The 24906-nt window shown below is 52.0% G+C and overlaps 1 protein-coding gene across 1 annotated transcript; it reads right to left on the bottom strand.

The window, feature by feature from the left end:
- Nucleotides 1-786: 786 nt before the first annotated feature.
- Ehd1 (EH domain containing 1) lies at nucleotides 787-24429 on the bottom strand. The gene is made up of 5 exons (XM_057779005.1): nucleotides 23794-24429; nucleotides 19613-19710; nucleotides 5619-6031; nucleotides 3159-3323; nucleotides 787-2796 (listed from the first exon to the last, which is right to left on the bottom strand). Exons 1-5 carry the CDS (start codon nucleotides 24195-24197, stop codon nucleotides 2272-2274), a joined length of 1605 nt encoding a protein of 534 aa, XP_057634988.1. The 5' UTR covers nucleotides 24198-24429; the 3' UTR covers nucleotides 787-2271.
- Nucleotides 24430-24906: the final 477 nt, after the last annotated feature.

The raw sequence follows: 24906 nt of genomic DNA on the forward strand, positions 1-24906 counted from the left end.
ACCACACTGAGTGTCAAGTCTATGGCGCCTCCTTTGGCCACAGTAGAACCCTGGAGGCAGCTCTGCATCAGAGATAAACACCTGTTTGTCCCAACTGCTGACCCAACTGCCTGGAGCAGTCTCTCCCCAGCCCTGATTCCCATCTGCACCCTTCCGGACATGTCATTCCCAATTTGTCATCCTTTCCTCTCTTGTCATAAACAGGTCCCCTATCTGTGACATCAGCTGGCTTGAACCAACCCCACCCAGAACTGTGAATTTGGTCTGCTTTGTCCGTCTTCAGAGCAGGCTGCCACTGTCTCCAAACCTGCCTTGGGGCAAGTCTTTGTTTAAAAGACCCCTCCCAACACTCGGGAGGCAGAGGCAGGCGGATCTCTGTGAGTTCGAGACCAGCCTGGTCTACAAGAGCTAGTTCCAGGACAGGCTCCAAAGCCACAGAGAAACCCTGTCTCGAAAAACCAAAAAAAAAAAAAAAAAAAAAAAAGGCCCCTCCCAAATCCCAAGCACACAACAGATGACCCCATTAACTAGTCTGTGGCTACAAGGTGGTGGTCAGTGGGTCTCCCGTAATTCTGCTGTCAATCTCTGTTCGTGTTTGAACTCTTGGCCCTCCCTCCAAATCCCAAGTGCTGGAACTATGGGTGGGTACCATCAAGTTCAGCTTCCAGAGAGTCTTGTCAGTTTCAACACTGCACAGGTGGGTGGGTGGTCATGGGCTTCTTGCAAAGACTTCCAGGGCACCTCCGTGACCAGGAAAAGACAACGGAGCATGAGAAGCTTTGGCACAATTAAACTTTCTTTAATGCAAGGAACAAAGTCTTTGCTCAGGCAATCCCCCCCTCCACACACACACAGGTGAGGACTGAGCCCGCTGGACGTTAGTGAACCTGTGAGGCCATCTCACCTAACTCTCAGCTGAGGCAGGGAGCTAACAGGCTGGAGTTCAGCATCAACAAGGCCCAGAGCAGTGCTGGGGGGTGATAGGCAGCTCCCTGAAGCCCACCTGCAGTGCGGGATGAGCAGGCTGAAGCTGCCCCACCCAACCTCAGTAGAAAGCCCACCCTAACAGCCAACCACTGGCCATAGGGTGTGCCCCGGTCCCAGAGGCTGCAGTGGGGTGGTTAAAGTGGTCATTTGCTAGCTCTGGCTTCTTACTGCTCGGTCTGGGGATCTCAGGACACCCAGACCTCCTTGGCCCAGCAGGGAAGGAGGGGAGGAAGGAAACGAGAGGGAAAGGGTTGGGTTTTCCCCTGTCCTGCTGCTCGGCCACTACACCCAGGCCAGAGCCACAGGCTTCCTCTTACCAGCACCAGACCACCCCAGGTCACAGGGCCCACTGCCCGCCCCAGGCAGCCAGGGGCTCCAGGAAGCTGCCGTGAAGACTGATGAAGTGAGAACATTTCAGAGCACTCAAGAGCAGGAGCTAGGATGGCCTTCCCTCAGCTAGACCGCAGAGCCAAGGCCAAGGGGTCTGCTCTGTGCTGGAACTGATGGACGCTGAGGTACAGGAAAGGGAAGATAAAGATCACAGCTTTGAACAAGTGTTGTGGAGTTACTGGAAACCTGGTCAAGTATCAAGAGTCGCTTACAGAACAATACCTAGCTTATGTGTTTTCCTGGAGGACACTGTCTCTCACCCCTCCAGTCCCCACAAAAGTTAACAGTGGCTGGGTCTTAACCTGTGGCTGCTGTGCTGGCTGGGGTGTCAGAGATGGGGTGTGGAAGCAACAGGAGAGTATGCACCCCGACCACAGCAGAGACCTGGAGCAGCTTCCCCGAGCACTAGCAGGAAGCGAGTCACTGCCCCATGAATAAAACCTCAGGTTGAAAACAAACTGAGGGAGCTGGGGGGCTCCTGTCTACACACGGGTGTGCCAGGGTGGGCTGTGAGGGGTGGATCCCCAGTCACTATGGCTGCCTGGTCAGGGCACGGCAAAAGGAAAGGCTGAGTGTGGGGCTGCCAGACAGAGGAGGAGGCAAGAAAGAAGGTTGCCTCTAACATTATATATTAAAAATATCCATGGTTCTTGTGCACATCCAAGTATCACCCATGCCTCCCCGCTGAACCTCGACAGCTTTAAAAGAAAGATGGTGGTTTTCCTATTCAAGAGCGGAGGAAACGCTGCTCAGTCTTTATGGACCTTGAAAGATGGTGACTCTTTCCCTCCCCAAATCTCTGCCCCTCCGGGCTCAGGCCCACATGGGCAGGCAAGGCGCTGGCAGGTAGAAAGTGCCAGGGCCCTGGGGCTTGGGGGTGTGTCAGCACAGCTGTCACTCATGCCTCCGTTTGGAGGGTGGGATGAGATGTGGAGGAAGGTCAGCGGGTAGCTCATGGCCTTCTAACTTGACCTTGATAAGGTGGTTGGCCAGGGCAAACTCCTCATCATCCAGCAGGCCATCCTTGTCCACGTCAGCCAGCTTCCAGATCTTCCCCAGCACAGTGTTGGGCAGCTTGGACTTCACCATCTCCTTCTTGGCGTTGGCGCCTGTGATCTTGCCATTGACAGGAGACAGCGTATAGAAGATCTCGTCGTAGGTGGGCTTGTCCTTGCCAACCACCCACTCAACATCATCGATGCCCTCGCCAGCCCCCTCTCCGTAGCCATGCCCAAAGGGCCCATTCATGGTGCCATCAAAAGCCCCGCCCTTCACAGCCTGTGAGGGCATCAGGGACTCCTCTTGGCGCACCATCACCATCAGCCGGGCTATGTCGTTGGCCAGCATATCATCCACTGTATCTAGCAGCTTGGGCTTCAAGGCCTGGAACTTGCTGAAGTCCTGAGTCTGCAGGAGTTCCTGTGAGTGGAGAAGGAGAAAGGAAAGCTTGGATAGGACAGCCTCCCAGACTCCAGGCCCAGTGGACTGCGTCAGGCTACCTAAGCATGCAGAGTGAGGATCCACTTACCGGCTCAGGCAACTAAGCTAGTGCTGCAGGCCTGGGCTCCACACAGTGAGGATTCCCCGACAGCCATGCCGCACCCCCACGCTGAGTCACCACATTCCCCTCTTCAGTGTCAGTGTCTCGACCTAGGTCAACTCTGACTCGGGTGGGGAACTGGTGACTAACCCAGCTGCTTCCTTTTGTGGTTCCCTCCAGAACCACTGCCCAGCCCCACACAGAGCACTCGGAATGGTCCAGGCTGGCCTGGTGACTGTACCTGCATCTTGCGCAGGCTCGGGAAGTCGCCAGGGGAGATCTGGTGCTCCCGCTCAATTTTCTGGTAGATCTCTCCCAGGTTATTCACCAGCTCTTTCTTCTTGCTCTCTTTCCCAAAGACATTTGGCATCTCCTTCTTGAGGGAGCTGATGATGTAGGCATGGACCTGAGGGCATAGGAAGCAGGGGGCATCAGGGACTTGCTTGGCACATTGCCCTCTGTGTCTTCAAGGCCTCTAGTGCCTGAGGTTCACTCCTTGGGTAGAGGAAAGCAGAAAGGTCAAAGTCAAGCTGAAAGTTGAAGACACCATCACAAGAATACAAAGGCCCAGGAATGACACACGATTCTGACAAGGAGCATGACAGCTCACTGCCACGGGAATGGAAGCTAGGAAAGGGCACTCCGAACAGAGGGCAGATGATGATCTTACAGAGAACTACAATTCAGTTCTGCCTGGTTTTCTCCCTGTGCTGCCCTCCCAATAATACAACATAGTGCAGAGCCACAGAGAGCTGTGTGGGAGCCACTGTCCACCATGCATCTACTCAGTGCTCAGGATTCCCGAGCTGAATCCACTTGAACAATAAGCCACATGTCACCAGAACAGGTCTGGATGACTCAGGACTAGAAAATTCCATGAAAGTTTTCCTCAGCTCCACTGCTCCCTACGCAGCACAGGGGCCAGCCTGGCCAAACCATCCAAACCATCCAAGAGGCGTAGCCTTTCCTGGATCCTGGGGCTGGTGTCTGGGCCTTCCCAGGAAAGCAGGGGTAGGTAGGTCACGCAAAGTCAGTCACAGGTCTGCCTGCACAAGCCAAGAAGTCACTGTCACTTGAGGGAAAGCAAGCGGCAGGATAGACCTGTGTGGAGCAGCGCTGGAGACTGCAGTCCAGGGAGTTGTACACTGCCGGGAAGCTCCTTTAGGACCTAGGCAGTCAGAGGTATTCGCATGAGTTCCTTTCTCAGACCTGCTCAGCTCATGAGGAGCTCCTACACACCCAAACATTTAGAATTCCAGGGGTGGGGGTGGAACCACCTCTGTACCCTCCTGTAGAAAGGATGGGAAATGCCTGTCACTTTGCCAGTCAAGGGACTTGAGTGACAATGGTGGACACTCGACAGTAGTGAGGTTGCCCTAGTAGTGTTAGTTCTGGTTGCCCTAGCCAGAAAACCCCCCAAATATTTCACAACTGGCCCTGAGTAGGGTGAGTGCCTGGTTTCTAGGGTGCAGACACCAGTCTCAGCAGCAAACAGCAACGGGCAGGGCTGGCCGGGAAGCACTTCTCAGGCCCTGGGGTGGCTGCGCCCATGGCCACAGGCACTTGGTGCCTGCCTCTCCTTCTCCATGGACCCCGGTCAGCTGTAAACACCCTACCTGCGAGATGTCTCCCTGGAGACCGGGTGCCTCATAGAACTGGTCTCTTGAGCCGAGAGGCAACTCCTTTCAAAGGAGGGGTAGGCAAGAACCTACTTTTGCGTTTGAGACAGTGTCTTGTTGTATTATTCAGGCTAATTTTAAACTAAGTGTTCAAGGTATCCTCCTGCCTCAGCCTCCAGATTAGCCTGATAATGGGCTCATCACAGCATCTGCTCAGAGTCCATTTTTGAAAAACTGAACTGTGTGCTGAGAGTCTGAAAGGGACAACGGGAATCCCGCTAACTGTCTGGACAGAGTTGCTATCCCGCCATCTAGACACATCAAGTCTTCCTGTTCAAAGGGCTCACGGGAGTTGGAGCCGTCCCTGAACAGCCCTTCCCAGTGACTTATCTAGGCAACTCACGAGGCAGAGACTCCTAAGGCCTCAAACACCTCGGAAGCTGCTGCTGAGCCTGGGTGTGGCCCACATTCCCACCAAGTGACTGGACTGTAGCATCCAGCACAGTCTGGGCCCCAGATTGGCATCCATCTTTTTTCTAGTTACTTCTAGCTTACACAGCAGTCCCACATAGTCCTCCTAAGTCCCCTTATCCTACCAGATGGCTCCCCAGCCCTCCACTACAGAATCCTTTACCTCCCCAAAGTCACCAGATAACCAAGCTTCAGATGTGCACTGCTCTCCACGAAGTCCCCATCCCTGACAGTCCCCACTGTCCAATGCCGAGCTGGCATACTAGTGCACAACCAAAACCCCCAGGGGTTTGCTCGAGTCTACAGGCCAGCACATCCCACTTCCCGTGGCCTCCTTTCTTCTGTAGTAACTTCCTACTTGACATTTCTACTGCAAATGCTTGTTGTTTGCATTTCTGATCTGGGTGGGGCATACGCCTCAGAAAGAAAGGCTGAGGTGACACAGGTTACAGGCCTTAGGCAAGAGTAGGCCGCACAGCAGGTATGTAGGACACTACTTTCCACACAGGGAATGTGACCCATGTTTGGTAAGCTGGGCCCCAAGTGCCAGTCCCAGAGCCCCTGGGCCTATCTGGTAGCAGCCAATCCCCTCACCCAGCCACAGGGTCTACCTTGGCCAGCCTGGCCCGCTTGATCAGGTCATTGAGCTTCCTAAGAGCAGCATTTCTGGGTAGAGATTGGATGTCTTTGAAGAGGTCCTGCTCCTCTGCCTCGAAGAGTTTCCGGTTGTCAGGGATAAGCAATGGGTGTGACCAGAAGGAGCCAATGTAGACTCGGACCACCTCGGGGGTGTTGATGATCTTCCCCAGCGACCACATGAGAGCCCCGTACACTCTCATCAGCTGCTGGGTCTCAATCTGGTCTGCCTTGTTCAGCACCACACGGATCTTGTCCTCGTGATTTTTGAGGGCCTTGATAACTTCTGAGAACTCGTCTGAGATGTCCAGCTTGTGGGCGTCAAAGAGCAGGATGATGCGGTCCACGCGCTCAGCAAACCACTCGAGGACAGCCGCAAAGTCATAACCTGAGGGAGGAGAGGACTCAGCACGGCCCCAAGGTCCAGGCTTCTCTAGCCTTTCTGAGCACTAAGGTGGCCTGGAATTTCTAGGACGGAGGATATTTTGTAAATTCCTAAATTGCTCTGATCTGAACAGCACAATAGCCCAAAGGCAGACTCATTGATCTCTCTCTCTCTCAAAGGGTATTTTTGCCCATATGACATACACAGATGCTCAGGCAAAGCAGGCCACTAAGCTCATGTGAAAGCTCAGCACAAAAACACGCAGAGAAAGACTCGCCAGCTGTGTGCCATGAACAGCCGTGACATCCGCACCTGCCATCTATCCAGTGTCTAAACACCAGATTCTTGTGCAAGCCACACTCATTTTTTACAGTGAGGAATGGCAAGCTCAGGGTCCAAACTGGCCCATCACTTGCTTGTATGAATAAAGTTTTATAGAAACAAAGGCACTCATTTACATGTCTATGCCAACTTTTGTCTGTAATAACTCAGTTCAATTGTTGTAACAGAAACCAAAAGGTCTACATAGCTGACAATACCAACTCCCAACCCTCCCAGAAGGTCTACTAACCTCTGTTTCCAACAAGCCCTCAAAAGTACCACAGACCACTTCCTTTTTCTGTAGGTCTTAAATGCTTCTCTAAACCAAGTTGCTGACCTAGGCATGCTGTTTCCCACCCCAATTAAAGTGATCTGAAGTCGGGCAATGGTGCTGTACAACTTTAATCCCAGCACTATGGCAGAGGCAGGCGGATCTCTGTGAGCTGGGGGGCGGGGGAGTGACCTGAGTCATCTATGACCGAGACATGACTGGAATTCCCCTTAATAACACCACTATTAGCCAGGCATGGTGGTTAGTGCTGGCAATCCAAGAAGGCAGAAGCAGAAAGAGCAAGGTCATGACCCTTAGCTACAGAACAAATTTAAGGTCAGCCTGGGAAGCCCGGCGGTGGTGGTGCACACCTTTAATCCCAGCACTCAGGAGGCAGAGGCAGGCGGATCTCTGTGAGTTTGAGGGCAGCCTGGTCTACAAGAGCTAGTTCCAGGACAGGAACCAAAAAAAGCTACGGATATGCAACTGTTTCAAACAAAACAAAACAACAAAAGAAGTATGACCTGGGGCTAACAAGATGGTTGAGTGTAAGGCACTGGGCATGCAAGCCTGCTGATGTGACCCCTGGGCCCATAGATGGAGGAAGAGCAACAGCTCCGAAAGCCATCCCTCTGCCTCCACAACTGCACTATGCCATGTGTTCGTGTACACATAAATAAATAAAATTTAGAAATGAAAAAGAATGACTAAGAGACAGTGCATGAGCCTCCTGTGGTTTCCTTCTGTGGACTGGGATGCAGATGTAGGGGTTAGGTCTGGGCATCATTGTCTGACCTAGCCCGAGGCTGCCACTCTCCATGTAAACTTAGGCCAATGGCTTCTGGGCTCAGCATTCCATCCTGCCTGACAACTATGTTCCTTCAAATGTCACTCTGCTGCTCCCGGAAGTGAGGACCCCTCAGCTTTCAGGGACGCTAAAGCGGAGCTGGGAAGACTGGAAACACCTGAGAGCCTATGGGACAGCCTGACCTCTCCCGTGGACCCTGCACTCTCTCCTTGGCCCTGGGTTCAGTCTGCCTAATACCCACAGGTTTTCCAGGTCACCCCAGATGTAGGCCAGCCCTCTAAGAACCACTAAGTATTGCCAAGAGCCCAAAAGATAAGCCAGAGAAGCCCCTCATGACAGAAGAGGACACTGACTGCCTGGCTCGGGCAGGCTCTCTTGGAAACCACTCCAGCAGCCACACCGTGGGAGGTCTGATGTAAGGCCCCCAGATATGTAGAAAGCGTGAAGACGACAGAGGGGCTGTGTCAAGGACGCAGACATTGGCACACAACACCCCACCGGGCCGTCACAAAGGCCAGTGGACACTGCACCATACAGCTAGGGAGAGAGCATGGGGCCCTGCTCCCCATCCTGTGTGCAAAGCTCCTGAGCTCTGGGGTGATGGCATTTTGGAGGTGCTAGCCTAGACAGGCCAAGCAGAAACAAAGCTCCGCGAAGTCAAATGAACACTCCTGCCACCAGTCCCTTTGGGGCCAGGGAGTCCCTCCCACAATGGGCTATCCAGAAAGAACACAGGCTTTGAAACTGGCAGCATATTTGCATAGTATGAGCATGGCTCTGGGTTCAATCCCAGGCAATGCCAGAAAACAATTAACAAATAAAGGCACCTGCCACGGGAGCCTGAAGTCTGAGTTTGACCCCTGGGACTCTGATGACAGTAGAGAGAAACTTCTCTACAAGGTTGTCTTCTGGCCTCCACAAGTCCAGCACACAGGAATTTGGAGCAGACCGGTCAGCAGCTCGGGGCTTCCTCACAGGTGGAGGTACCCTGAGCTGCTGTCTGGGCAGGGGGAAGGGCTTCTCCTGTGGGTGTCTGGTTGGGTGTCAGAGTTTCAGGTTTCTGTGTACAGCAAGTGCCAGGTCACTTCATGTCAGCGGTCAGCTACTAGTACAGACGGTCAGTTCCAAAGTACAAAGCCCAGGGCTCCGTTGCTCCCTGCAGCTGGCTCTCAGAGCAGGGAGGGGACACCTAAGGAGTGAACTGTCAGCAGAAAGCCGGAAGGGAAGGTCTAGAGCAGCAGAACAGTGGGGAAGCAGAGGCCAGGAGAGGTGGCTACTGCCCAGGGCTCTCTGGGCTGTACCCCAGCTGACCCCCGGGGCCTGTGTGAGTTCTAGGAACACAGCACAGCGCTGAAGACACGCTGACTCTGGAACTCTGACTCTCCTGTGACAAAGTCAGGCCTCTGCTCCTTCCTTCCCACTCACTCACTCGGCCTCATCCAAAATTGAAGCTAATTCACACAGTTGGGGCAGCAGCGAGTTCCTGGGAACAGGGACACTCTGGGCCAAGCACCACTGGTCCTATTGGCTTTGGCAAGGCAGCCAGAACCACAGCAGGGACGCTGAGGTCACCTTCCCAAGCCCTACCCAGTATGGCCTCAATCCCTTTCCCTCTCAGGGGAAAGGGAACCTAGAAATGGGAGAAATGGAAGGAGCCTCTTTGCCTGCTCCTCTTGCTTGGCCATCACTTCAAGTTGATTGTGGTTTTGGCTTTTTTCCCTCATTTTCTAGGAGGACAGGGTCTCACTATGTAGCCCTGGTTGGCCTGGAACTCACTATAAGACCAGGCTAGCCTTCAAGTTCAGAGATCCACCTGCCTCTGTCCTCAAGTACAGGAATTAAGGGCATGAGTCACCATGTCCAGTGCCATTTAAGTCTTTTTCCTTTCTTCTTTTTTTCCAGGTAAAGGGAATTTTTCATTTATTTAATTATTTCTGGAGGTTTTTTTTTTTTTTTTTTTTTTTGGTTTTTCGAGACAGGGTTTCTCTGTGGTTTTGGTTCCTGTCCTGGAACTAGCTCTTGTAGACCAGGCTGGTCTCGAACTCACAGAGATCCACCTGCCTCTGCTTTCCGAGTGCTGGGATTAAAGGCGTGCGCCACCATCGCCCGGCTTTTCTGGAGTTTTAAAACAGAATGTCCTCAAACTAGTAACAATTCTCCTGTCTCCACCCCCTGATGGTTATGATCATAGGTAAGAGCTACCATGCTTGATTTCCTGTTCACTGTGGAAAAACCACTTCTGGTGGGAGGAGACACTACGGCTGAGCAAACCTAAAGGGCAGCAGTCACGTATCATAGGCAGGCAACTATGCTAGTGCAGGCCACCTGCAGGCTGCTCTGGCATTCTCGAACCCTTGGAGAGGAGACACCAGTTTCCAGGGGCATTGGAGACACCAGTGCAGTGGCAGTGTGGAGTTTTTATAACCAGCAGTGCTCAGGCCTCACAGCACACTGCCTGGCATGGAGCTCAGGCAGGTGACTTGGGCTGGCAAAGCAACAGGCCTCAGACTCTTCTGATATACCAGGTAGGGTTGCATGTCCCGCCACACACACAGCAGCAAGCCCACAGCATAAAGGGCGCTGTATGCCGCTAAGAGAAAAGAAGATCCTACAGGAATTGGGTGGTGGTGGAGCACACCTTTAATCCCAACACTCAAGGAGGCAGAGGCAGGCGGATCTCTTTGAGTTCCAGGACAGCCAAAGATATACTGAGAAACCCTATTTCGAAAAGCTAAATTAATTTTTAAAAAATGCCCTTCAGGGAGGGATACGCTGCACTGGCTGGATGGAGAGAGAGTGGACATAGTTTCCACCAGAGACACAGAGCTACAGTCAGAGAGAATGAGCTAGACAGATAAGCAGAGTGACGAGCTTCAGTGGAAACCAGAGCCACCTCAGATAAGGGACAAGTAGCCATGTCAATAAATGAAATAAACCAGCCTAAAAGGACAAGCCCCAACAACCATGGGCCCCTCAGAGAGGACGGTGGAACCTGTGCTGGGATGGATGCAGTTCTAAGGTAGACAGGGTGATAGCTGCACACCAGTGTGAAGAGCCAAACCCACTCAGCTGTGCCCTGAGAATGTATGGAGCAGTACACCTTACATATAGTAGGGACATTTTACGAGAGTCAAAAAATAAAGGAAATTGCCCGGTGGTGGTGGTGGCAGTGCAAGGCTATAATCCCAGCACTCAGAAGGTAGAGGCAGGAGAATTAGACATTCAAGGTCATCCTTGGAAAAGTATGATATATCCCAGGCTATGTGATATCCTTTTTGTTTTTTTGTTTTTTTAAGACAGGGTCTTACTATGCATTCATTGTGAATTCTAATTCACAATGTAGATCAGACTGGTCTCGAACAGAGATCCTCCTGCCTCTACCTCCTGAGTGATTAAGGGCCTGGGCACCACACCTGGCTGACATTCTTCCTTTAAAAACACAAACAAGGGCTGGAGAGATGGTTCAATGGTTAAGAACACTGACTGTTCTTCCAGAAGACCCAGTTCAAGTCCCAGCATTCACATGGCAGCTAACAACTGACTGTAACTCCAATTCCAGGGGATCTGACGCCCTCACACAGACACACATGCAGGCAAAAAAAAAAAAAAACAAACACGAGATAGGACAGGCATGGTGGTACACATTATACAATCCTAGCATTCAAGAGGCTGAGTAGGAACATGGCAAGTTTGATGCCATCTAGTTGATGCCATCTAGGGGTGTCTCAAAAAATTAAGACCCAGGGGAGGCTGGAGAGATGGCTCAGAGGTTAAGAGCACTGGCTGCTCTTCCAAAGGTCCTGAGTTCAACTCCCAGCAACCACATGGTGGCTCACAACCATCCAAGATGAGATCTGGTGCCCTCTTCCAGCCTACAGGCATATAGAACACTGTATACATAATAAATAAATCTCAAAAAAAAAAAATTAAAACCCAGGGCTAGAGAGATGTCTCAGCAGCTAAGAGCACTAGTTGCTCTTCCAAGGTTCAATTTCCAGAACCCACATAGCAACTCACAACCATTTGTAACTCTAGTTCAACAGATCCATCAGCTTCTTCAAAAGCGCCAGACAGGCATGTGCTGCACAGATATGCATACTGATAACTCACACACAAAGTAATTCTGAGGAAGTAGAGGAAATAGAGCGGAGCAGAGCTGACCTGGAGTAAGTATTGGGGCTGCTGAGGGTGACCCCAAGGCCAGCAAAAGTGCTGTTCCCAATGCCTCCATAGGTCCTCTGTGTACAGGGAGCCCAGGTTGCCCCAGGTGCTGCTGGCCCATCCTACAAGTCAGCTGACCTTCCTGACAAGAGGGGTCAGAGGTGGGGACCAGGGCTGTGATGGAGCACCCCACCCTACAACAGCACTCCCAAACCACAGGTAGTTCCACAGCCAGGGAAAGTTGTTTCACACATTCCAAAAACTTGCAGAACATAAAACAATGGAGTGTTTGTCTCCATACACTCTTACTTCCTGTCATTCAAGCTGCATGGGCCTCATGATTTCTCACCACAGAGCTACCTCACAGTTTCCAGCTGCACTGACCCTGGAGACAGGAGTCCAGAACTGGGGGACAAGTGCCACAAAGAGGACTCCTTCTCACGCTCAACTTCTTAAGGAAGGACCACTCCAAATAGTACAGAGGTTAAGCAAGGGGCCTCCACCCCTAGGCATTTGCCGCAGGAAAACAAAAGCTCAGGTCCACGTCAAGTCCTGTACACAGATGTTTCTAGTAGCTTGACTCAACTCTGCCTCAAAGCCGGGTGGCCCAGACCTCCTCTAGAGTGAAAGAACAGTGATAAAGAGGGGTGCTACCACCCCTCTACAGCAAGCAGCAGCCCAAGGGCTGGGAACATGAGGCTCTAGGATGATTCCATCTCTAGAAACAGTAATTTTTTAATGGTACAAACCCTTGACCTTTGACCTTCTCAAACACATGAATAAATCTCAAAAGGGCCAGGTTCCATCACAGAAAATGACCATTCTGCCTGATTCCACTTAAGAGACATTTTGGGCTGGGCAGTGGTGGCGCACACCTTTAATCCCTGCACTTGGAAGGCAGAGGCAGGCGGATCTCTGTGAGTTCGAGGCCAGCCTGGTCTACAAGAGCTAGTTCTAGGACAGGCTCCAAAGCTACAGAAAAACCCTGTCTCAGAAAAAAAAGAGAGAGAGAGAGAGAGAAACACATTTTGGAAAAGGCAAGCTTAAGCTTCAAAGACAAATTCCACTGAGTTACCTGGGACAGTAACTCAGAAGAGACAGACTGCACAGGGAAGTTTTCCAGTTCAGGAGATGCTGTATATCCTGGTAGTAGGGAGTATGGCTTTGCAAAAAGGGCTAATCTAACACATGCAATGTGGCTCTAAATGCATCTTAAGTGAAAATAATGACAGCACAGCGACCGAGGAAGGGCAGACAGACTCTGGGTGAGCCCACATTTCAACCCTAACCTCTTAGACTCAGGAGGCAGCTGTTGGGCCACTGGAGCAGGCCACTTGCCCTCTCTGAACCCCCAGCCTCTTCTCTGTAACATGACAGTAAGTTCCCAGCTCCGAGACCGCTGGTAAGGCTGGGTGCCGTGTATGCCTGGCAGACACCAGCGCTCTGTAAATGTTTGCTCCTATTTATTTCAGGCATTTGCACTGGGCCCAAGAAACTCAGGTCTGATGGATGAGTAGGCAAGGGTAGCTTCTAAGGCGTGAAGAATGCTGCGTACCCCAAATATAAACCTAACATTTGCAGGCACTTGGGCCAGCTGCTCCCTAGCCCGCCGCCGACTGGCAGCCTAGGAAACAGGTGCCAAGGCCAGCACAGCCTGGTACGACGCCTCCACAGGCAGAGCAGGCGCACCCACACCAGAAGGCGAGGCCAAAGCAGCATGCTTGCCTAGAGAGGGGGAGACAGGAAGGGATGGGGCTGTTGAAGGCTTTGGGCCCAGTCAGTCCTCGGGGGGCTGTGGAGTTTTGAGGAGAAATCCAGCTGAAGCAGAATTGCCTAAGCTTCCTCTTTGAGACATTACTCAGAAAACAGCAAAGTCTGGGAAACCTTGGGGTTTTTCAGTCTCATTATTAACTGGCTGACATTTGTACACTTAATTGTGTCAGGCATTAGGTAAAAGCCCAGCATACAGAAGTCCCTATCACAGTTACCAACAACCCTAAATGTCCACGTGTTACAGACACTTGGGTTCCTGCAGTACTAACCTGGGAGCTAAATCTGTGTCGTCCTGTGCGGTAGGCTCTGAAACCAAGAGGGGCTCAGCACTGAGCCTGGCCCTAGGCTTCTGGGCAATCCCTGAAAACAGTCTACAAAACATCCTGAGACCGGGCTGGAGAGTGTCTATGGCAAGCATCTCAGGGGATGGTCAATAGGGCAGAACTACCATGGCATAGCCCCACTTCTGGGTCACTGGGCTCCAGAATACATGGATGGGAGTCTGGGCCAAAGGTCCTACCCAATCTCTCGGAACAGAATAGCTTAGGCTGAGCCTGGGAACCACGACAGTGGTAGAAAGGCAAATGAAAACACAGCTTGGAAAGCTCAAGGCTCTTCCAAGGAGAGCATGAGGTGCTTTTTGGTTTTTGTTTTAAGATTTATTTATTTATTTATTTATTTATTTATTTATGCGGTGTTCTGTCTGCATGCCAGAAAAGGGTACCAGATCATGGTTGTGAGCTACCATGTGGTTGCTGGAAATTGAACTCAGAACCTCTAGAAGAGCAGCCAGTGTTCTTAACCTCTGAGCTGTCTCCCCAGTCCTGCATGAGGAGGTTTCTGGCTGGAGGGAGGGCTCAGAGAGAAGACAGAAGACAGCATAGCTATTCAAAGTCCTCATGTTTCCTGGACTAAGGTCTGGCCATGGTGGTCTATGATTCCAGGAAGCCCAGCCCAGCAATAGCCTCAGAGGGTCTGACCCCACACAGGTACCCCTGCTGACAGTTTCTTTGGGCTACTCTGCAGGTGCACAGAGCCCCTCCCAGGTCTGAGTCTATAGACACTAGCCAGCTGTGTACCCCTCAGGCTCATCTCTCAGTGCTCCTCAGACAGAAAAACAGTGGCTTCCTCCTCTACACAGCTGCAGAGATAACACAGAGGGGCACATAGATAAGACAAGATAGCAAGAAGGCAGGCGCCAGGCCAGATAGGATGCCACTTTGCTAACCCTAGCTGAAGCCACACTCCCTCTGCTGATAGAATTTTCCTGGGGTCAAGCGAGGTACCAAAGTTACAGCAAAGCTCACAGTCATATAGTGACAATGGCAGGGAGGGCCCTGGCATGCTCCCTGCCACTACCCACAAAGGACTGAACGGGAAGATCAGTCCTAGGTACAGTGATTATGTAGTGGAATGACCCTGGAAGCCAAGGGCATCAGCCCCAGTCAGCCCTGGGTGCCCTTTGAATCCCTTTATCAGTCACACGAGTGGCACTCAGGAATAAATGGTGCTCCCAAAGGCCACCTTCCCTGCTGACACAAGAGAATGTTATCTCTCAAGCTGCAGCAGATAGGCAATGTCAGGAAGCTGACCCTGGGACCCCAAAGGACCACAATTATCATGGGTCCCTAGCAGAGCCAAGGCACCTTGACCGCTTTGGTCTATGCCAGCAATACTTATCATTCTAGATTGAATTTCCTGCACATATGAGGGACCGTGAGGGAAAAGGCAAAAAGTTATAAGGGGCTAGCCGACAGGATAGGGATGGACCCAGAGGGAGCAGGCAGGGGGATGTGTTTTCCAAGGAACAGCTACTGACTACAGCAAGGCCTGTCACTCATGCCGCATGCTGAGGGGAACACCTGCTTTCCACGGGAACACACTCCCCGGTTCCGATCTTCCCTGCGTACAAGGAGGACTGCTGGGTGGGGTCTCTGAGATATGGCCTCCCTCATCCATAAGCTATGACCACCTTGGAGTCCACACTGACCACCTCTAAAAAGGGCCACATGATCATATTGATCATCACCATGAAATGTTCACCCCCAAATATTAACTGGGTAACATTTAAATAGGGACTGCTAGGATTATGGAGGGGGGAAAGGGTTAGAAAAACTGGTTCCATCTTGGTATTGCACTGCAGAACCCACGTTCAATGGGAGCCTTCTGCAAACAGAGAAGAAACTGGTTGCAGGGACGCATTAGCCACCTGAAGGGCACAGAAAGAACTAGTGTGCCGGGTCACCTACACAGTGTCCTGTCTGTGTACACTAATAGTCTCTTTATCCCTAACCAAAACGCTGCTGGGGGTGCAGTGTGGCTCAGTGGTAAGAGCACTGATCCAGCACGCTGGAGACTCTAGATTCCATCTGCAGCGAACACAGAGAAAAGCCACATCTCAAAGCATCACTTTGGTGGTTCTCCCCAGACACAGGCAGTTTAGGTCCAGTCGTGTTACAGGAAAGCAACAGGAAAAGTCATGTCCCTGTGGCCTCAGTGGCAGGCTGGGGATCCCAGGGCATGACGTCCAAGCTGGTCTGCCTGGAGAGCACGAGGACACTATGCTGAGTGCTGGCCGCCTCTGAGCTCCTTCTGAGGAGCTACTTGGGCTACAGGAACCTCTGGCCCTTCCCATTCCGTCCCTCCCTCCAGCCTTGAAGGCCTCACCTCCCGCCTTACCAGCAGTGGCATTCTGGCAAGATAAGCCTCTGAGGGTGAGTTATTGTCCCCTATCTGAGGCTGTGTTCTCACCACACAGCAGCCTGCTGGAGTCTGGCTCAGCCCAAAGATAAGCCTGTGGGCCTCAAACAATGGCCGCATACCTCCGCCTAAGTGCGGGCTGGACCAGGCTCCTACTGGAGTTTTTCTCTTATTTAAAAGAAGCTTACTTTGATTTTCCAGCTTTACTCTGGCTTTGGGGAAAGAGTTACTTCTGGGTTCCCTTTATGAGCCTACAAGGAAAACAAGAACCCCAAATCCTCTCCCCGACTCCTACCACCTTCACTTCACCCTGAAGGTCCATGAGCAATGGTGTCCAGCAAGGAAAGCCAATGCCAAACATGGCAGGCAATGCCAAACATGGCGGTATACACCTTTAATTCCAGCACTGCAGAAGTAGACACAGGTGCATCTGAATTCAAGGTCAGCCTGATCTACAGAGTAGAGTAAGTTCCAGGACAGCCAGGGCTACTTGTGAGACCCTGTCTCAACATCCCTACCACCCAAAAAAGAAAGAAAAGAGTATTGCTTACGAAGTTTTATCTCTTTGCTCTTTAGCGATGAGAACTGAACCTGGGCCTCATGCATGCAAGGCAAAGGCTCTACCACTGAGCTATATTTTCAGGGGTGTTCATGTGTGGGGGCCAGAGGTCACTGTCAGACATCTTCCTTTGTCCATTTTCAACCTTTCTTTCTTTTTTTTTTTTTTTTGGTTTTTCAAGACAGGGTTTCTCTGTGGCTTTGGAGCCTGTCCTGGAACTAGCTCTTGTAGACCAGGCTAGTCTCGAACTCACAGAGATCCGCCTGCCTCTGCCTCCTGGGTGCTGGGATTAAAGGCGTGCGCCACCATCGCCCGCCCCCCCCCTTTTTTTTTTAATGACAGGGTCTCTCACTGAACCTGAAACTTCACTAATTCAAACAGACTAGCTGGTCTCTCTCATCCAGTACTGGGATTACAGGCGTCTAAATCATACCAGCTGCACAGACACAAGTTTGTGTGGTGGGCACTTTCCCAACTGAGCTTTCTCCCCAACCCCCCGTCTTTTTATTTTGGAACAAGATCTCAATAACTTGCCCTGAACTCACTCTGTAGCCCAGGCAGGCCTGAAGCATGTATGTTTTGTCCCATCCCTGAGGAGCTGGGGTCACAGGCTTACGTCATTTGTTCAGAAGGTGTTCTCCTAAAACAGGTCGACTAGTAATAGCAGTAAGAAAGAAGAAATGTGGCCCCTGCTTTTTTGCAAAGGGTCTCAAAAATCTGTTCTCTTGACCTTCCAAGAGAGTCACTCTCATAAGAATGGGTAAGGCTGAAAACTTAACCAGTGTCAGGTATGAGGTCCACTTGGAATCCTGGCATCTGGGATGCTGAGACAGAGGGATAAAGAATTGGAGGTCAGCCTGTCTCAAAAAAAAAAAAAAAAAAAAAAAGAGAGAAAAGAAAAGAAAGAGGGAAATTCAGCTCAACTGGCTGCTTCTAACCCGATCAGAGACAGCCAGCTCACTGCACTGTAGTCTGTGCACAGCTCCCACCATGCTGCCTGGGGTCCCTACAACCACAGAAAAGAGGAGGGAACGCCACAGCTGCAAGGACAGACAGGCTTGGTTGCAGTGCAGGCTGCTAGCTTCAACGTGCCCCACCTCACGCAAGGGCCAAAGGACAGACAAGTTAATGAAAACAAACTTAACCACAGGTGCTTGTTAGAGCCTGAGAATGGAAGTGACCTCCTGCCTTAGCCTCCCGAATGCTGGGATTAGAGCTGCTACCCAGGCTCTTGTATGTCTTCCTTTTCTTTCTTTCAAACTTTTCAATTACATTTGTATGTGTGTGTGTATGTGTGTTTGAGTGCCACGGCATGAATAGACAGGTCAGAGGTGTGTGTGTGTGTGTGTGTGTGTGTGTGTGTGTGTGAGTGCCACGGCATGAATAAACAGGTCAGAGGATAACTTGTGGGAACTGTATCATGCTTTCCATGATATGGGTTCCAGGGATCAAACTCAGGTCACCAGGCATGGAGGCCTTTACACACTGGGCCATTTTACTGTTTCCTCTTTTTTTTCCCCCTTTCTCTTTTTCCAGCACTGCTTTTTGACACATACCTTGACTTTCTTTTTTTTTTCTTTTTTTGCAGTGCTGGGGATTGAACCCAGGGCCTGTGCATTCTAGCCCAGTGCCCTCCCACTGAGCTACATCTCCAGTGAGAGTATTGCATTTCCTCCTTTGTAGCGGCTAACTCTACTTCTGGCCAGCCCTTAATGGCCTCCTGGAAGGTATTCCAACCCAATGGCTGGTGCCTAGCCCTCTGCTAAAGAGCCAGGATTAAAACAAAGTCAGCTTGTCCTGAACTAGGACCTCAAGGCAATGTGATAGACAGATCAGAGGATCCCCTAGCCTTGTGATCAGTGTTGGAATACAGCCTGTGAGACAGTTCTCCCCAACGCTCCAGCCCCTCTTTTGAGATGGGGGTCTTTTTTTTTTTTTTTTAGTTTTATTTATCTATTATGTATACAGTATTCTGTCTGCATGTATCCCTGCAGGCCAGAAGAGAGCACCAAATCTCACTGCAGATGGCTGTGAGCCACCATGTGGTTGCTGGGAATTGAACTCAGGACCTTTGGAAGAGCAGGCAAAGCTCTTAACCACTGAGCCATCTCTCTAGCCCCTGTTTTTGTTTTTAAGACAGCCTCAGACTTGCTCTGTAGCCGAGAAGGACCCTTCTTCATGAATTACTGATCTTCTTGCCTCTCTTTCACTCCAAGTGCTGGGAGCCAGACACGCGCCACCACGCTGTCTGTGCTGTACCGGGGACTGAACCCAGGGCCTCTGCGTGCTAAGCAGGTACTCTACTAACTGAACCCCACCCCCAGCCTCCCAGCCCCTTTTAACCACTCTGGAAAAGGTTGTTATCTTTATGTATTATGGAAATAAAGTTTTATTTCATAAAATAAACAAGCCTAAAAAATTTTAAAAAGCATGGCAAAAGCTGGCCAGAGCTGACACAACTAGACTGACCAGAGCACCAGGACCTAGCAGGAAACCTCTGCCCTGGCCCTGGGAGGCCGCTGACCAGCAAGGGCTAAGCAAATGTAAGCAAATTTCCACCAGCACTCTGGCAGGCCGCACACAAGTTTCTCCTTTTGCCGAGCTGGCTGAACTAACTAGGAACTGACGTGACACCGAGAGGCACAGTGTTCCTATGCAAAAGGGGCAAGGAGGCCAGGGGTCAGCCAACGCTGGCTGAACAATTGGGCACAGGTATCAGGCAATTTCCTGCCACTTTGTTTCCCAGCCCAAGGCTCAAGCCTCAACGGGTTCAAAAACACCTGGCCATCCAGCATGGACTGGACTGTGATTTCAGCTGGGCCATTCTCGGCACCTGAGCACAGGAGGCAGCTATGGCCCCTCAGGTCACCAATGTGTAGATAAGGTATGAGGTAAGAAGCCTGTCACCTGAATACATTTTTTTAGAGCCTGGGGCTGGAAGAAACCTGGAAGGCAGCAGGGGTGTGGCTCTCCAGCACAGAGCTGGTTTACCTCGGCTGATGCGCTGCTTCTCGCCAGACAGGATCCCGGGAGTGTCGATGATACTGATGCTGTCCAGGACCGGGTTGGGCAGCTGTGCACACATGAACCTGCAGGGCAGTAAAGCCAGGGAGAATCAGAGTGGGGCTGACACTGACTGATCCAGGTCATGGGAGGGCTTTTCAGCCTCCCTCCCTCTGCAGAAACTGAGAATGCTAGCAGAAGGGTCTAACTGGAGAACAGCAGGGCTTCCCTCCTTGTCATCTCTTCCCCACAGGGTTCACGAGTTCAGCTTCTCAGTTGCTGACTTGTTAGCAAAGCTATATGAGCCCAGACCATGCTTCAGTTCTGAAGGGAAACAGAAGCGTGATACTGAGACTTTGCAATTCCATCCTAAAATTTTCACCCAGGTATGGTGGTATACACCTACAATCCCAGCACTTAGGGAACAGAGGCAGGAGGATCGATGTTCATTAAATTCTAGGCCAACCAGGCGATGGTGGCGCACGCCTTTAATCCCAGCACTCGGGAGGCAGAGGCAGGCGGATCTCTGTGAGTTCGAGATCAGCCTGGTCTACAGAGCTAGTTCCAGGACAGGCTCCAAAGCCACAGAGAAACCCAGTCTTGAAAAACAAAACAAAAAAATAAAAATAATAAATAAATAAATAAATTCTAGGCCAGCATGGTCTACGTAGGAAGACCCAGGCTCAGTGGGTAGAACACTTGCCACCAAGCCTGACAGCCTTAGTTTAGTCCTCAGAACCCACGCAGTGGAAGGAGAAAGCTGACCCGCACTACATACTGATCTTCACAGCGCTGTGACATACAATGCTAACACAGAATAAGTAAGTGGAAAGAAATAACACAGCTGGGCATGGTGGCACACAGTGTTAATCTGAGCATGCAGGAGGGAGAGGCAGGCAATCTCTGTAAATTCAAGGCCAGCCTGGTCTAAAAAGAGAGTTTTAGGACAGCCAGGGCTACACAGAGAAACCCTGACTCAAAAAATAAAATAAAATAAAAAATAATAACAACAACAACAATAAAAAACCCCAACAGCTTAGCTGAATTCCCAAACACTGAAGAGGAATGGTCTCTTTCTGTGTATGTGTGTATACATGTGTGTGCAAACACACATGATGGCTAGAGACTTCCTTTATCATCCTCTGCTTTACTGAGACAGAACCTGTTACTGAGCCTGTAGCTCACAGATTCAGCTAGGCTGTCTGGACAAGGGGTCCCCAAAAATCCACCTTGGTGTCTACCTGCTCCCCTAGCCCCAACCTGGGCTGGATTGCAGGCCTGCAATACGATCCTGTACCCAATGTTTACAGGGGTGCTGGAGCTCTGAGCTTGCCGAGCCATCCCCATCAGCCCCTGGGATGGTCACTTTCTACTGCTGCTTGTGAAGGGACTGTGATAGACCACCAGTAGTCAGATGGTGTGGAAGGACACAGACACACCATTCTCTCAAAGTCAAAACCAGCCTCAGGAGAGAGGAAGCCACAACGGAAAGGGAAAACCCTTGACGGGGGCTGAGCTATGGACCTGCATCCCACGCTGAACTAAGAGTTTAGCAGAGCCGCTATCAGCTTTAGTGGACAGAGAAAAGCCTCCTTTAAAGACCTCTCGCCGGGCAGTGGTGGCGCACGCCTTTAATCCCAGCACTCGGGAGGCAGAGGCAGGCGGATCTCTGGGAGTTCGAGGCCAACCTGGTCTACAAGAGCTAGTTCCGGGACGGGCACCAAAGCTACAGAGAAACCCTGTCTCGAAAAACCAAAAAAAAAAAAAAAACCTCTCTATTGTCAGCAAAGAAAATACAGATCCATTAGACCCATTCATTGCCTGTCAGACACAGACTCCAAGCTGCTCCTCCAACAGTGGGGAACACTCAGGCAGATCAAGTGTCTCCTGTGACCCCACCCCAATGATGATCAGTGTCCCCACAGGCTGAAGGGACAAAGTGAAAGGTACTGTCTCCAAGTGCAGAGACCTACTGCTGTAAGCCACTGCAGGCCAGACCTGAGTTTCTTCTTGCTTGGGAAGAAACTCCTAGACTCAATGGAGAGAGTGATGGAGAAAAAGAGGAGTAGAAGTGGAGCTGGCTCTGAGAAGTAGCACACACAAAAGGGCCTAAAAGGAGCATCTGCTGGTCCAGGAGAACCCGCTACTCTGCAAGGCCTGATAAGTGTATGGCAAGAAAGGCAGGGGCAGTAAAAATGCTTCTCTTGGCAACAAGGATGGAGACTTCAGTTCGTAGGACAAGTGGGCGGGTCCAGTTATGCAAGGAGGAGTCATGACAACGACTCTTGGGTTTCCTTCACGTCTGCCTCCATCTGTTCCTCTCACTATCTCTGCGGAGCACTCAAGAGAAAGAGGCTAGCAAGTCAAGTTCATGGCTCAATGAGTCCCTTTGAGAGTACCAGGAAAAGCTGTATCAGCCAGAGAAAAGCCCCCTTTGTTGTACCCTCCCTGGCCAGAGGCACCGTGGTCTGAACATCCTGACACAGCTCCGGTTTTGGACTACACCAGCTTCTTAGAGACCCTCTGGAACTGGGGTGATGTCAAGAAGGAAATGTAAGTGCAGCTCTTGGATACCCTGAACCCCATGCTATCAAAGCGCCCGTCCTTTGCCAAGGGTTCCTCAGTTGTTCCTTTTTTGGAGACAGTAGTAGTGAGCGTACTAAGCACAAAGAACAAGCCATCAGCATGGCCTTAACTTTGACAATTCATTGGGGCCTGGGCTTCCTGAGTTAATGAACTGGGAGTGGATGGTGTGTGAGATCCTCCCAGCTCTTCAGTCATGCATTTCCAAGGTGCCAAGTTCCTTGTTTCAAAAGGTCTGCCCTCACAATGAGGGGAAGACAGGACGCAGCGGCTGAAATAGCAGTGAAGGCGTCTCTCTTGCACTCCTGAAGAGGAGACCTAAGGCGTAAATGAACTCCTCAGCCCAACAGCCAAATTTCTCAACAGAGTCTGAGCCAATGGCCTACCTACAGGTGCAGCAAAGTTCAGAAAACCGTAGGGAAATGCTCCAGGCTATGATGACCACAGCACTGTATTCATCCAGGCCTGACAAACAAACACCATCACCAGAAAACAAGACAGGCTGAAATTGCCTAGAAGGGACACACGACAACATTAAAAGGTCAGGTCCCTGCAGGAGGCAGGCCTGGCGGTGAGCTTGCTCTAGAACAAGCTGGCCCGCCCTGGACGGCTGGACAGTGTCTGTAGAGGAATGTGTTCATACAGGGCGGAGACCTGGAAAGCACGCTCAGATTCTTTCCTAGGCTGTTCCCCCAGGCTGAATGCAGACTTCGAAAGGCACGTAGAGTTACTCCTTGAAAGAGGGAGCACAGAGGGCAGGGTCTGTGAGTCCTGTCGTGCCTTCCCGGGGCGGAGGCCGGGATGCCCGGCTGCCTGTAGAGAAGTGACCCTGGGAGTTAATGCTCCTCAGACAAGCAGGCCACTGTGATTCATTCATAGCACCTTGAGGAGCTGAATCTCACCTCACCCCTTAAACTGGTGGCACTGAGACTCCTATCAACTCTATAGTGAAATGGAGGAGCCTGGTCATTTCATGGGTCTCACTGTTACTGCTCCCTGAAGTCTCTTGAGACAGCACTGACTCATTGAGTTTTTTTGAGACAGGGTCGTCTCAGGGACTCCTGGTTGGCCTAGAATTTACTTAAGTGCTACTTTTAGGAGGGCTATTGAGACTCCCTTATCCCCTGCCTTCAATGGGGGCTGCCCCTCCTACACAGAACTACTGGTCCCTGGGGATATGAAGCAGACACAGCAGCGAAGGGAACATTTAAGTCCTGAGGTTCCCCATGACACTTAAAAAACAGACTCAAGTGGAGAAGGAGGGAGATTAATGAGAATGAACTGGGGGCCTCCAAAATGAAAAATAAGGAGGACAGCAAAGCCTCTTCTTCCTACAGTGGCCCCTGGCTCTGGGATCTGTGGGGGTGGGGTGGGGGGCAGTGAGAGTTAAATTGATAACCTGGAAGATTCTGGGGGTGACAGAAGCCAGAAGAGTGGCCGACGCCTATTCCCCGACTCCTGGGTAGTCAATGTCCTTGGGAGTGGTCGCCTTGGGTCTGGCTGGGGCTCTCGGAGACAAAGGCCGGCGGGGCAATGGCTGCGGGGGGCCATGGCGGTCCTCGCGCCCGGAGAGAAGGGGTAGGTACCTGTTGAGGAAGGCGTTGCCGAAGGCGTTGAGCTTGCGGAAGGGGCGCCGCGGGTCGACGACGAGCGCGTTGCCCGGCACCACGCCCTCGGTTGGGCCGTGCATGACCGCGATGAAGGAGTCGGTGGTGGGCTCCGGCCCGATGCGCATCCCCGGGAAGTCCTGCTCGATCAAGTGGCGGATGAAGGTGGTCTTGCCGGTGCTGTACTGGCCGACCAGGAGCACCATGGGCTTGTTGTCGAAGTCAGCGTCCTCCAGCGCGGGCGAGTGGAACTCGTGGAAGCGATAGTGCTCCTCCAGCGGCAGCAGCTTCTGCGCGTACAGCAGCCGCAGTCCCTCGGCCACCGTCTGGAAGAGCTCCGGCTCCTTCTTGCGGCGGGCATCCTTGCTCACCCAGCTGAACATGCTGCCGGACACTGAGCAGGCTGCTGCGGGACGGAGCGACGGCTGAGCGGGACGAGGGCTCGCGGCCGAGGAGGGGCCGGCCGGCCGGCGGAGGGCAGCGGGGCAGGGGGCGGGGCGCGGCCCACAGTGCGCAAGCGCAGGTCGGCGGACGCCGATCACGAGAGCGCCCTCTGCAGACAGCCGCGCGAGCCTCGCCGAGCGGCCCCTTTATAGGCGGGAGCCCGGCGCAGCGGGGCCGCCGGCTCGGGGCCGGCCGGAGCGGGGCGGGGAAAGAGGCCTCCAGGCCCTGCCCCACTTGCGTGCCACGTCTTCCTCTGCTTCCCATTGGCTGATTTCAAATCTCGCGAGCCCGTGGCTGCGGTGCCCTGGCAACCGCACCTGTTTTGCTCCGCCCCACGAGGGGCGGCTCTCGGAAGTGCTGCAGTTGGCCGTGCCAGAGTCTGGTGCCAAGATGTAGTTAGCCTGAGCATCCTCCAGCGCCAGTGGACTGTGCTCCCCAACCACAGTGCTTCCACCGGCTCGGAACCCCAAAAGCACCGGGAGCCCGGGCGCTGTCTCTTTTCCCGCTTCCCTACGCCTCACCCTTTAGTCTTTTAGTGACTCTAGGGACAGGATAGCGAATATAGGGAAAGCTGAGAGAGTAGAGGACAACGGGAAGAGAAAAATCGGCAAGGAAGGAGGAGTGCGGCGGGACTCCATTCAGGCGGAC

This window comes from Chionomys nivalis, chromosome 8 (genome assembly GCF_950005125.1).
Source record: "Chionomys nivalis chromosome 8, mChiNiv1.1, whole genome shotgun sequence".
Classification (NCBI taxonomy): Eukaryota; Metazoa; Chordata; class Mammalia; order Rodentia; family Cricetidae; genus Chionomys; species Chionomys nivalis.

Excerpts from the sequence above, each read along its gene's own strand:
- Ehd1 (XM_057779005.1), bottom strand. The coding sequence starts at position 24,197 with ATGTTCAGCTGGGTGAGCAAGGATGCCCGCCGCAAGAAGGAGCCGGAG. Across the intron at positions 3,324-5,618 it reads AGCGGGCCAGGCTGGCCAAG|GTCCATGCCTACATCATCAG; the intron begins GTAGACCCTGTG and ends CTATGCCCTCAG. Across the intron at positions 2,797-3,158 it reads CGAGCCTGCGCAAGATGCAG|GAACTCCTGCAGACTCAGGA; the intron begins GTACAGTCACCA and ends CTCCACTCACAG.